Source organism: Mobula birostris, chromosome 15 (genome assembly GCF_030028105.1).
Source record: "Mobula birostris isolate sMobBir1 chromosome 15, sMobBir1.hap1, whole genome shotgun sequence".
Lineage (NCBI taxonomy): Eukaryota > Metazoa > Chordata > Chondrichthyes > Myliobatiformes > Myliobatidae > Mobula > Mobula birostris.
The window spans coordinates 79,921,178-79,935,261 of record NC_092384.1 but is presented as its reverse complement, the minus strand read 5'-3'; the positions used below and the strand labels follow the sequence as shown (position 1 = coordinate 79,935,261).

The following is a 14,084-nucleotide window of genomic DNA, read 5'->3' as shown; positions in this document are numbered from 1 at the left end:
AATAAAGGATCAAAACAACGATGTTAACGGAGCCACGAATAACAGTAATGGAGTCGCGTCCGGCAACAGTAGGAATGAGGCTACCAGGGTCGTCATCAAGTGAAAACCTCATGTCAGGATAGCTACGTGGAATATTAGATCTCTTCTTATACGAGGTAAACTAGAAAATATGGTTATGGAAAGGAAAAGACTGAAGATGAACATACTCAGACTATGTGAAACAAGATGGATGGGGGGATAGCTCAAAAGGGATGACGGATACCAATTGACCTATTCAGGAGGAAGTGAACGTAAGCACGGAGTTGGAATTTTGGTAGACAAGGAAACAGTGAGAACTATCAAAGACAGTGAATCCATTAACGAAAGAGTGATGATGATTAAAATCTCAGCTAAACCATTTGATATTAACGTCATACAGGTCTATATGCCAACCACGGACTATGACGATGACGAAGTTGATATGGTCTGCGGAGAAGTTGAAAGGCTAATGAAAAAGACTAAAAACAATGAAGTAACTGTGATTCTTGGTGATTTTAATGCCAAAGTTGGCCACACAAGAGAAGTTTTGACTGTAGGACCCTGCCGACTTGAGGAAAGAAATGACCGTGGAGAAAGACTGGTTGAATTTGCAAAAACTAACAAACTAATGATTGCGAACACCTGGTACAGTCGGCCAAAACAGAGACTGTACACATGGACCAGTCCTGATGGGTCAGTAAAAAACCAAATTGACTATATTTTAGTACCAATTGATTCAGGAATGGAGGGAAGCAGGTGAAAACTTACCCTGGTGCTGACTGTTATACAGATCCCAACCCTGTGGTATTGGACATGAGTGTGCATTTGAAGAAGATGAGAAAAGTCAAACCACCAAATAAGATAGACTTTGATTTACTCATTACGGATGAAGCAAAAAAGATGGAATATTTGGTCGAAACGGAGAATAGATTTTCAGTCTTAGATGACGAGTGTAGCAACATGGCAGTGGAGAGCATATGGGAAGAGTTTAAAACAACAGCGACAGAAGTTGCGGAAAAGACTTTGGGTTTTTGGAAAAAGAGCAGAAGACATAACCCTTGGTTCACCGATGAGCTGAGAAAATTAACTGAAGAAAGAAGAAAGGTAAAACAGCGGGTTAATGAACGATACAAAGTCCTACACCGCTTGATTCAAAGAAAATGTAAGGAAGTGAAAGAGAATTGGATGAATGAACAGTGCGAAGAAATTGAGCAGTATGAACGAAGTTATGGTTATAGGGGCCTTCACCAAAAGGTAAAGGATATGACGAAATTAAAGAGGACCATGCCATCAGCTGTGTGTGTCGAAGACGGTAGTGGTAATCCATGCCATGAAAAAGAAGAGATCATGGACAGATGGGTTGAGTACATCTCAGAATTATTTGAAGATAGCAGGATTGAGGATTTACCAGAATTAAATCAAATGACTAATCAACCTAAAATATTGATGTCAGAGATGGAAAGTGCGATTTGGAGTCTGAAAGTCAGAAAGGCGGCCAGTGAAGATAAGATTTCCACTGAAATTCTGAAATCACTTGGTCCGAAGGGAAAAACGAACCTTTTAGCGCAATCTTCCGGAGGACTTTCTCAAATCGGTATTTATCACCTTACGAAAGAAGCCATGGACGATAAAATGTAATGAACACAGGACGATAAGCATAATGTCTCACTGTGTCAAGCTACTGTTGAAAATAGTGTTCAGCAGAATGAAAGGTAAAATCAGTGATGAAATTGGAGAAATGCAGTTTGGTTTTCGTAAAGGCTCAGGAACAAGGGAAGGAATATTTGCGATGAGAAACTTCATGGAGAGATGCATTGAGGCACAAAAGACATCTACTTATGCTTTATTGACTATGAAAAGGCTTTTGGTAAAGTAAGACACGAGAAAGTAATAGAGGTGCTGAACAAGTATGATCTGGGATGGGAGAATGTTTAGATAATAAGGAACGTATTGGAAACAGAAAGCGGCAGTCAGGGTAGAAAATGAGCTATCACCATGGGCTGTATTAAACAAGGCGTAAGGCAAGGCTGTGTTGGATCGCCGGATTTGTTTAACCTCTACGGAGAATGGATTTTTCGGGAATGCGACCATCAGGAGACAGGTATTCCAATCGGAGGCCGGAAGGTGGGTGACATCAGGTGTGTGGACGACACCGCGTTGTTAGCTGACAGCGAATGCAAACTGCAAATTATGCTGAATAAAGTGAATGAGAAAAGCCTTGACTACAGACTTAAAATCAACCCGAAGGAAACAAAATCGATGGTGGTAAGCAAAACAAACACTAAAGACTCATTCATGATGGTATCGTTGCAAGTGAATGGACAAGACATTGAACAGGTGCAAAGTTTGAGTATTTTGGCAGTTGTCTGACAGATGACGGGAGATGTGAGTTGAGATCAGAAGGAGAATAGGTATGGCTAAGACCCAGTTCATGAAGCTAAAAGATCTACTAGGCAGTCGGAAGGTAGACATCCAAAGTAGAATCCACTTCCTCGAGTGTTACGTATGGTCAGTACTGAGGCATGGATCAGAAACACAGACCCTGAAGAAGGATGACGTGAAACGAATTAACGCTTTTGAAATGTGGTGCTAACGATGAATGTTGAAGATCAGCTGGATAGAGAAAATTTCAAATGAGAGGGTTTTGTCCGAAGTTGATAGACCACGGATATTGCTGGAGAAGATTAGACCATAAGACATTATGAAGTTAAAAGTTGCTTATTGTGGACATGTTACACGGAGAGATAACATCTTGTCGGACTTGCTATATGGAAAGGTAGAGGGAAGGAAAGGAAGAGGAAGGCAAGGAACAACGTGGCTGGATAACATCAAGGATTGGACCAAGCTGGACAAGACTAGGGATGTTGTGGACAAGCGTCGGGACAGAGCGGTGTGGAGGGAAATTGTCCACCAACTGGAAATTCCAGATGTGACCTAATGACGACGAAATACATCACCCCTGTCGGATTATGTTCCAAGTACATCACTCCTGTTGGACTCACTCCCGAGTACGTCACTCCTGTCGAACTCACTCCCGAGTACATCACTCCTGTCGGACTCTCTCCCGAGTACATCACTCCTGTCGGATTCACTCCCGAGTACATCGCCCCTGTCAGACTCGCTCCCGAGTACATCGCCCCTGTCGGACTCGCTCCCGAGTACATCGCCCCTGTCGGACTCGCTCCCGAGTACATCGCCCCTGTCGGACTCGCTCTCGAGCACATCACCCCTCTCGGACTCGCTCCCGAGTACATCTCCCCTGTCGGACTCGCTCCCGAGTACATCGCCCCTGTCGGACTCGCTCCCGAGTACATCGCCCCTGTCGGACTCGCTCCCGAGTACATCGCCCCTGTCGGACTCGCTCCCGAGTACATCTCCCCTGTCGGACTCACTCCCGAGGGATTCACTCCCGAGTACATCACCGCTGTCGGACTCACTCCCGAGTACATCATCCCTGTTGGATTCACTCCCGAGTACATCACCCCTGTCGGACTCACTCCCGAGTACATCACCCCTGTTGGACTCACTCCCGAGGGATTCACTCCCGAGTACATCACCGCTGTCGGACTCACTCCCGAGTACATCACCCCTGTCGGATTCACTCCCGAGTACATCACCCCTGTCGGACTCGCTCCCGAGTACATCACCCCTGTCGGACTCACTCCCGAGTACATCACTGCTGTCGGATTCCCTCCCGAGTACATCACCCCTGTCAGACTCACTCCCGAGTACATCACCCCTGTTGGATTCCCTCCCAAGTACATCGCCCCTGTCGGACTCACTCCCGAGTACATCATCCCTGTCGGACTCACTCCCGAGTACGTCACCGCTGTCGGACTCACTCCCAAGTACATCATCCCTGTCGGATTCACTCCCGAGTACATCACCCCTGTCGGACTGACTCCCGAGTACATCACCGCTGTAGGCTCAAGTTCCATCTATCATTTCACTGCCCATTTAATCATTATCATTTGTATCTTAAGTGAGAGTTCCAAGTTTGAGATTCGTGTTCAGGTCCTGTCATCGACGAGACCGGCCTTTGAGCCCTGGAGTTCAGACTTCATTCAGGTTCAATCAGAAGTTCAGATCAGAGACCAAAAGTCAATCAGAAGTCCAGAAATTAAGGCCCAATGGCCGGGTCTGTGATTTAACGAGATTCTGCTCGAGGCCATTTTCTGCAAATCTGCGAGTTAACTGGAGGCTGAAAGCAGACATGCCTGGGATTAGAGGACTCTTTGTGTGTGTGTGTGTGTGTGTGTGTGTGTGTGTGTGTGTGTGTGTGTGTGTGTGTGTGTGTGTGTGTGTGTGTGTGTGTGTGTGTGTGTGTGTTGGATTGGAGGAAGGAACATGTTATGTTTTTGTTATGTTTTGTGTTGTTCTGCCGAGGATCGTGGGAATGCTGTGTTGATGCCAGAATGTGTGGCCATACTTGTGGGCTGCCCCCAGAACATCCTTAGTCATGTGAGAATATAGAACATAGAAACCTACTGGACATTACAGGCCCTTCGGCCCACAATATTGTGCCAACCATGTAACCTGCTCTAGAAGCTGCCTCGGATTTCCCTACCGCATTGCCCTCTATTTTTCTAAGCTCCATGTATCTATCTAAGTGTCTCTTAAAAGACCCTATTTTATCCACCTCTACCACTGTCGCTGACACCCAGCACTCTTTGTGTGAAAAACTTGCCTCTAACATGCCCCTTGTACCTACGTCCAAGCACCTTAAAACGGTGCCCTCTAGTGTTAACTATTTCAGCCCTGGGAGAAAGCCTCTGACTATGCCCACAATCAATGCTTCTCATCATCTTATGCACCTCTATCAGGTCACCTCTCATCCCCCTTCGCTGCAAGGAGAAAAGGCCGAGTTCACACAACCTATTCTCATAAGGGGTGCTCTCAAATTCAGGCAACATTCTTGTAAATCTCCTCTGTACTCTCACTATGGTATCCACATCCTTGGGTCTGACTAAGGTCTTATATAGCTGTAACATTACCTCACGGCTCTTGAACTCAGTCACACAGTTGATGAAGGCCAACACACCATACGCCTTAAGTGTTGGTTGTTAATGCAAATAGTCATAGTCATAGTCATACTTTATTGATCCCGGGGGAAACTGGTTTTCGTTACAGTTGCACCATAAATAATAAATAGTAATAGAAATAGTAATAGTAATATTACTATTAGTAAATAGTAAATAGCAAATAGTAATAGTCATAGAAATAATAAATAGTAATAAATAGTTAAATTATGCCAGTAAATTATGAAATAAGTCCAGGACCAGCCTATCGGCTCAGGGTGTCTGACCCTCCAAGGGAGGAGTTGTAAAGTTTGATGGCCACAGGCAGGAATAACTTCCTATGACGCTCTGTGCTGCATCTCGGAGGAATGAGTCTCTGGCTAAATGTACTCCTGTGCCCACTCAGTACATTATGTAGTGGGTGGGAGACATTGACCAAGATGACATGCAACTTAGACAGCGTCCTCTTTTCAGACACCACCGTCAGAGAGTCCAGTTGACACATGACACATTTCATTGTATGTTTCAATGTATATGTAATAAATAATTCTGAATCTGAAGTTCATTGGGAATTTTGTTGCAGTTTTCATCAGGAATTCTTTGCTTATTGCTGAATCTTTGCCAAAAGCCCAGCTATGATTTCCACCCCACAGCTCTTTCATTGGCTGAGACAATGAAACTTAGCCAGCTTTGGATCAAGCCACTCTCCTTGATCACTGGCTGCAGTCTGTCATCTATGCCCACGAGGACCACCAAACTCAAAACGGTTACTTTCATCAAGCGGTAAGGCTGATCAACACCTCCACACCCCCAATCACCACTACTTTATCATTTCCTGTCAGTCACCTTATGTACAGATACTCCTGTGCTGAGTGTTACTTCATGTACATATAATCAGTCTATGTGTATAAGCCATCTGATGTATTTATATTTATTGTGTTTTTATTATCATATTTTTTATCTTATTTGTGGTTTCTTGTGCTTCATCAGTTCTGCAGTAAAAATTATTTTGTTCTCCTTACACTTGTGTCCAGGAAATGGCATCAGACAATCCTGAATGTTGAAACTAGCAATGTACCCACTGGTCATCAATTTTCACTGTTATCTGCTTCCAGGTGTGGAGTCCACCAGGCTGGGAGGATGGACTGGACAGGGAGACCTCCAAAAACATCCTATATGCAACAAAACTCGTGAGCTTCTATCCAATCTCATCTCTGAACTTCACTCACTTCAACTCCTGAACTGTTTACAAAACCTACAGACTCACTTGGAACTCACCTTCTCAGTATTTTTTCTATTTGTGCAATTTGTCTTCTTTTGCACAAAGCTGTATGTCAGTCTGTGTTTAGGCCATAAGACATCGGAGCAAATTAGGCTATTCAGTCCATTAAGTCTGCTCCACCATTCCCTCATAGCTGATTTATTATCCCTTTCAATCCTGTTCTCCTGCATTCTCCCCGTACCTTTGACCTCCTGACAAATCAAGGATCTATCAATGTCCGCTTTAAACATACCCAGTGACATAACCTCCACTGCTGTCTGTGGCAATGAATTCCATTCCAAATGCACCTCCCTCTAGTCCTTTTGTCCTACACTCCCCCCTCCATGTCCACTGTATCTAGACTTTTCAAGATTCAACAAGTTTTAGCGAGATCCCTCATTGATTGAATAGAGCTTTCACCAGTGACCAATCTATACATCAGAAGTTTGAGGGAACAGGATTTCACTCAAATCCACTGCCCAAATAGAAAAAAGCAGCGGCAGGGCATAGCAGAGTAATAGAGTTTTCACCAGCGACCAATCCTGACATTGGAAGTTGGAGTGGAGGTGATTCCACACACTTCCACTGCTCAAGTAGGAAAAGGCAGCAGCAGGGTACGCCAGCGTAACAGAGCTTTGACCAATGACCGCTCTGTGTTTGGGATTGATTAACAAGAGGAAATTAAAGGAATGCAGAAGCAAGCACAGTAGCTATCATCGCAGTGGTTGTCATCTATGAACAGAGTCAGAGTGGTGATATTGAGGCTTCTGCAAAGAGAGGCTTCAGTCAGAGAAAGAAAAGAAAAGCTGACATTAAGTTTTTGTTGTTCCCTTCTTTATATCTGCTCAGCTGGGACATTAAAGATGCCAGGCAGGATGGTGGAATGATCATAAGATATAGGGGCAGAAGTAGGCTATTTGGGCCATCGAGTCTGCTCCACCATTCAATCATGGCTGATCCAATTCTTCCAGTCAGTTCTAAATGGCTGCCCTTCAATCCTGAAGTCTTGCCCTCTTGTCCTGGACTCCTCTACCATGGGAAATAACTTTGCCATATCTAATCTGTTCAGGCCTTTTAATATTTGAAGCATTTCTATAAGATCCCCCCTCATTCTCCTGAACTCTAGGGAATACAGCCCAAGAGCTGCCAGACATTCCTCATATGGTAACCCTTTCATTCCTGGAATCATTCTCGTGAATCTTCTCTGAACCGTCTCCAATGTGAGTATACCCTTTCTAAAATAAGGAGCCCAAAACTGCACACAATACTCCAAGTGTGGTCTCACGAGTGCCTTATAGAGCCTCAATGTCACATCCCTGCTCTTATATTCTATACCTCTAGAAATGAATGCCAACATTGCATTCGCCTTCTTCACAACCGACTCAGCCTGGAGGTTAACCTTTAGAGTATGCTGCACAAGGACTCCCAAATCCCTTTGCATCTCTGCATTTTGAATTCTCTCCCCATCTAAATAATAGTCTGCCGTTTATTTCTTCCACCAAAGTGCATGACCATACACTTTCCAACATTGTATTTCATTTGCCACTTCTTTGCCCATTCCTCTAAACCATCTAAGTCTCTCTGCAGGCTCTCTGTTTCCTCAACACTACCCGCTCCTCCACCTATCTTTGTATCATCGGCAACTTTAGCCACAAATCCTTTAATCCCATAGTCCAAATCAATGATATACATTGTTAAAAGCAGCGGTCCCAACTCTGACCCCTGTGGAACTCCACTGGTAACTGGCAGCCAGCCAGAATAGGATCCCTTTATTCCCACTCTCTGTTTTCTGCTGATCAGCCAATGCTCCACCCATACTAGTAACTTCCCTGTAATTCCATGGGCTCTTATCTTATTAAGCAGCCTCATGTGCAGCACCTTGTCAAAGGCCTTCTGGAAAGTACACCACGTCTACTGCATCTCCTTTGTCTACCCTGCTTGTAATTTCCTCAAAGAATTGCAGTAGGTTAGTCAGGCAGGATTTTTCTTTTGGGAAACCATGCTGGCTTTGGCCTATCTTGTTATATGCCTCCGGGTATTCCGTAATCTCATCCCTAACAATCGATTCCAACAACTTCCCAACCACTGATATCAGGCTTCCTGGTCCATAGTTTCCTTTCTGCTGTCTCCCACCTTTTTTAAATAGGAGAGTACCATTTCCAATTTTCCAGTCATCCGGTACAATGCCAGAATCTATCAGTTCCTGAAAGATCATCGTTAATGCCTCCGCAATCTCTCCAGCTACTTCCTTCAGAACCTGAAGGTGCATTCCATCAGGTCCAGGAGTTTTATCCACCCTCAGACCATTAAACTTCCTGAGCACCTTCTCAATCGTAATTTTCACTGCACATACTTCACTTCCCTGACGCTCTTGAATGTCCAGTAAACTGCAGACATCTTCCACGGTGAAGACTGATGCAAAATATGCATTCAGTTCCTCTGCCATCTCTGCATCTCTCATTACAATATCTCCAGCATCATTTTTTATTGGTCCTATATCTACCCTCAACTCTCTTTTACCTTTTATATACTTTAAAAAGCTTTTAGTATCTTCTTTGATATTAGTCACCAGTTTCTTTTCATAATTCATCTTTTTCTTCCTTATGACCTTCTTAGTTTCCTTCTGCAAGTTTTTAAAAGCTACCCAATTCTCTATTTTCCCACCAGCTTTGGCTTCCTTGTATGCCCTGTCTTTTGCTTTTACTTTGCCTCTCACATCACTTGTCAGCCACGGTAGTGTCCTTCTTACATTAGAAAATTTCTTCTTATTTGGAATATATCTGTCTTGTCCTTCCCACATTTTTTGCAGAAACTCTAGCCATTGCTGCTCTGTTGTCCTTCCTGCTAGTGTCTCTTTCCAGTCAACCTGGCCAGTTCCCCTCTCATGCCATTGTAATTTCTTTTATTCCACTGATATAATGATACATTGAAATTTAGTTTCTCCTTCTCAAATTTCAAAGTGAACTCGATCATATTGTGATCACTGTTCTCTAAGGGTTCCTTAACATTAAGCTCTCTTATCACCTCCAGATCATTGCACAACACCTAATCCAGCACAGCTGATCCCCTAGTGGGCTCAACAACAAGCTGTTTTAAAAAGCCATCCCTTAGACATTCTACAAATTCTCTCTTGAGGTCCAGTACTGGCCTGGTTTTCTCAATCGACTTTCATGTTAAAATGCCCAACGATTATCATGACTTTGCCCTTCTGACATGCCTTTTCTCTCTCCTGCTGTAATTTGTAATCCACATCCTGGCTGCTGTTTGGAGGCCTGTATACAACTGCCATTAGGGTCCTTTTACCTTTGCAATTTCTTAACTCAACCCATAGAGACTCTACACCTTCTGATCCTATGTCATTCTTTCCAATGATTTAATATTATTTCTTATACACAGGGCCACGCCACCCCATCTGCCTACTAACCTGTCTTTCTGATACACCGTATATTCTTGGACATTCAACTCCCAATGGCAGCCATCCTTTAGCCAAGTTTTTGAGATGGCCACAACATCATACTTGCCAAAATGTAGCTGAATTTCATGATCATCCCTTTTATTTCTTATGCTGCATGTGACACTTTCAGTCCAGTATTTGTTGCTTTCTGTTTTAACTGTACCATGCATCTATTGCCCTGTAACTCATCCCACTAGCTGTGATTATGCCTCATCTCCTGCCTGTCCATTCTATCATCTCTGTAGCATGCTATCTTTGATTTATTTCTGTTTTCCCCTTCCTCAGCCCTATCACTCTGGTTCCCTTACCTCTGCCAAATTTTTAAACCCTCCCTCACAGCTCCTCTCGCAGTCTGTGGGAAGTTAGGGAGACCCACAGTATCCCTGACCACCACAACTGTAAGAAGTGCATCCAGCTGCAGCTTCTCATAATCCGCGTTGGGGAGTTGGAACTGGAACTGGATGAACTCTAGATCATTCGGGAAGCTGAAGGGATGATGGAGGACAAATAAAGAGGTAGTTACACCCAAGGTGCAGGAAACAGGAAACTGGGTGACAGTCAGGAAGGGGAAAGAGGTTAAGGAGCCAGTGCAGAACACCCCTGTGGCCATCCCCCTCCACAACAGGTACATCAATTTGGATACTGTTGCAGGGTTTGACCCAACAGAGGAAAGTCACAGTAGTCGGTACTCTGGTACTGAGTATGGCTTTGTGAGCCAGACAGGAAGGAGGGAGAAGAGGGACGCTGTGGTAAATGGAGATTCTTTAGTTAGGGGAATAGACAGATGGTTCAGTGGGCGAGGACAGGATTCCCAGATGGCATCTTGCCTCCCGGATGCCGAAGCCCAGGATATCTCAGATCGAGTCATCAGTGTTCTTAAGCGAGAGAGTGAACAGCCAGTCTTGTGGTCCATGTAGATACCAATGACATGGGTAGGACAAGTAATGAAGTTCTACAAAGTGAGTTCAGGGAGTTAGGTGCGAAGTTAAAGGGTAGGACCTTCAGGGTTGTGATTTCGGGATTGCCACTAGTGCCACGTGCTAGTGAGGCCAGAACTAGGAGGATTATACGATTTTAGGAGGATTATTTTGGATTCAGAATTGGCTTGCCTGCAGAAGGCAGAGGGTCGTGGTGGAGGGAGTACATTCAGATTGGAGGATTGTGACTAGTGGTATCCCACAAGGATCTGCTCTGGGACCTCTACTTTTCGTGATTTTTATTAACAACCTGTATGTGGGCGTAGAAGGGTGGGTTGGCAAGTTTGCAGACGATACAAAGGTTGGTGGTGTTGAAGGTAGTGTAGAGGATTGTCAAAGATTGCAGAGAGACATTGATGGGATGCAGAAGCGGGCTGAGAAGTGGCAGATGGAGTTCAACCCGGAGAAGTGTAAGGTGGTACACTTTGGAAGGACAAACTCCAAGGCAGAGTGCAAAGTAAATGGCAGGATACTTGGTAGTGTGGAGGAGCAGAGGGATCTGGGGGTACATGTCCACAGATCCCTGAAAGTTGCCTCACAGGTGGATAGGGTAGTTAAGAAAGCTTATGGGGTGTTAGCTTTCATAAGTCGAGGGATAGAGTTTAAGACTCGCGATGTAATGACGCAGCTCTATAGAACTCTGGTTAGGCCACACTTGGAGTACTGTGTCCAGTTCTGGTCACCTCACTATAGGAAGGATGTGGAAGCATTGGAAAGTGTACAGAGAAGATTTACCAGGATGCTGCCTGGTTTAGAGAGTATGGATTATGATCAGAGATTAAGGGAGCTAGGGCTTTACTCTTTGGAGAGAAGGAGGATGAGAGGAGACATGATAGAGGTGCACAAGATAATAAGAGAAATAGATAGAGTGGATAGCCAGTGCCTCTTCCCCAGGGCACCACTGCTCAATACAAGAGGATGTGGCTTTAAGGTAAGAGGTGGCAAATTCAAGGGGGATAGAAACATAGAAAAACATAGAAAAATAGGTGCAGGAGTAGGCCATTTGGCCCTTCGAGCCTGCACCGCCATTCAGTATGATCATGGCTGATGATCCAACTCAGAACCCTGCACCAGCCTTCCCTCCATACCCCCTGATCCCTTTAGCCACAAGGGCCATATCTAACTCCCTCATATTTGAGGAAGGTTTTTTACTCAGAGAGTGGTTGGTGCGTGGATTGCACTGCCTAAGTCAGTGGTGGAGGCAGATACACTAGTGAAGTTTAAGAGACTACTAGACAGGTATATGGAGGAATTTAAGGTGGGGGCTTATATATGAGGCAGGATTTGAGGGTTGGCACAATATTGTGGGCCAAAGGGCCCTAACTGTGCTGTACTATTCTATGTTCTATACAGTTTAGTATGTGGCTAAGGAGTTGGTGTAGGAGGGAGGTCATAAGATTTTTGGATCATTGGGCTCTCTTGCAGGGAAGGTGGGACCTGTACAGAAGGGTCAGTTTGCTCCTGAACTGGAGGGGGACTAATATCCTAATGGGAAGGTTGGTTAGAGCTGCACAGTGGGATTTAAACTAGAGTTGCAGGGGGATGGGAACCAGAGTGCCAGAACAGTTAGTGGAGAGGTTGTGAAGGCAGATGTTGGTAAGACCTTCGACAAAGTCAGGAATGAAAAGGTTGAGCATGGTGTGACTGGTATCCTGAGCTGCATATATTTCAATGCAAGAAGTATCGTAGGAAAGCTGGATGAGCTCAGGGCATGGATCAACACCTGGAATTATGATGTTGTAGCCATTAGTGTGTGTTGGCGCATGGCCAAGTGGTTAAGGCGTTTGTCTCGTGATCTGAAGGTCTCTAGTTCAAGCCTTGGCTGAGGCAGCATGTTGTGTCCTTGAGCAAGGCACTTAACCACACATTGCTCTGCAACGACACTGGTGCCAAGCTGTATGGGTCCTAATGCCCTTCACTTGGACACATCAGTGGCGTGGAGAGGGGAGACTTACAGCATGGGCAACTGCCGGTCTTCCATACAACCTTGCCCAGGCCTGCGCTCTGGAAATCTTCCAAGGCACAAATCCATGGTCTCACGAGACTAATGGATGCCTAAAACAAAAAAGCCATTCGTGAGACTTAGTTGAGGAGAGCAAGACTGGCAGCTCAATATTCTAGACTTCCTTTGTTTTAGATGTAACAGTGAAAGGGATTACAGGAGGAGGGGTGGCGTTACTAGTCAGAGAAAATGTTACGGTGGTCCTCAGTCAGGACAGGTTGGAGAACTCATCTAGTGAGGCGTTATGGGTGCAACTGAGGAATAAGAAGATATGACCCTGTTAATGGGGTATATTACAAACCACACAACAGTCCTAGGGAATTAGAGGAACAAATTTGCAAAGAAATTGCAGACTGTTGCAAGAAACTTAAGGTTGTTATAGTAGGTGATTTAATCTTTCCACATCGACCGGGAATCCCATTCTGTAAAAGGACTTGATAGGAAACCATTTGTCAAATGTGTTCAGGAAAGTTTCCTTCATCAGTATGCAGAAGTCCCGACGAGAGAGTGTGCAATACTGGATCAGCTATTAGGGAATGAGGCAGGGCAGGTGACAGATATTTGTGTACGGGAACGTTTTGTATCCAGTGACAACTGTCATGACTTCGTAACGTACCAACAGCAAGAGATGACAAATTGAGTCAGGTTTTAATATTAAAACCACTATATTTATTTTCATCTACTCAAAAACATAGAAAATTAAATAAACTACTTTCTTAAACGGAAGTTAACAGTGTTATGCATCTATAGCTTACTTACAGTCAAACTTAGAACCTGTTCTTAACAAATGTTACTCAAGCACAGTCTTAAAGTGGCAGTTTAGAGAGTCCAAGTAATTCATGAAATAGGTGAGAGGAGAGACTTGTGGATTCATAATGCAGCGACGAGGCGATCATGATGAATTCCAAAGATTCCACGGCTAGCGAACGAAGAAACGGTTTCTGAAGATCCCAGCCGAGGAATACTGTTCTGAAGTCCACGAAGAGCAATTTCACAAAGTGACTCACGAAATCCACACCCATGGATCATACGAAGGACAGACACGTCTCCACAATGCACAGTGTGCCGTTGATTAACCCAGTCCTTTGGGTCTGGGTAAGCATTAGACTTTGCCCTTCTTGAACGTGAGCTGTTCCCAGATAGCTCGAAGCCTGCGATCTTCACTCTCTCTTTCCTTCAACTCCCTTGACTCTTTCCCAGCACTGTCCACATTTCTTTTATACCATCAGCATACGTCGTAAGGTAACGCTCACAGAAATGAAACTGTTGACTCCCAGTAAAACAAATCTAGGGACACATGACGTCCACAGTAAACGAAACTATGGACTCACAGGAAAATGAAACTGTGGACACG

The 14,084-nt window shown here is 44.5% G+C and overlaps 1 protein-coding gene across 2 annotated transcripts in view; it reads left to right on the top strand.

Annotated features, from left to right (window-relative positions):
* Positions 1-14,084, top strand: part of LOC140210746 (fatty acyl-CoA hydrolase precursor, medium chain-like) — an 84,378-nt gene that overhangs the window by 41,872 nt on the left and 28,422 nt on the right. For both annotated transcript variants that reach the window (XM_072279982.1, XM_072279983.1), the window contains exon 9: positions 6,152-6,226. In XM_072279982.1, the coding sequence (XP_072136083.1) occupies positions 6,152-6,226 (75 nt within the window). The remainder of the gene's footprint in view (positions 1-6,151; positions 6,227-14,084) is intronic.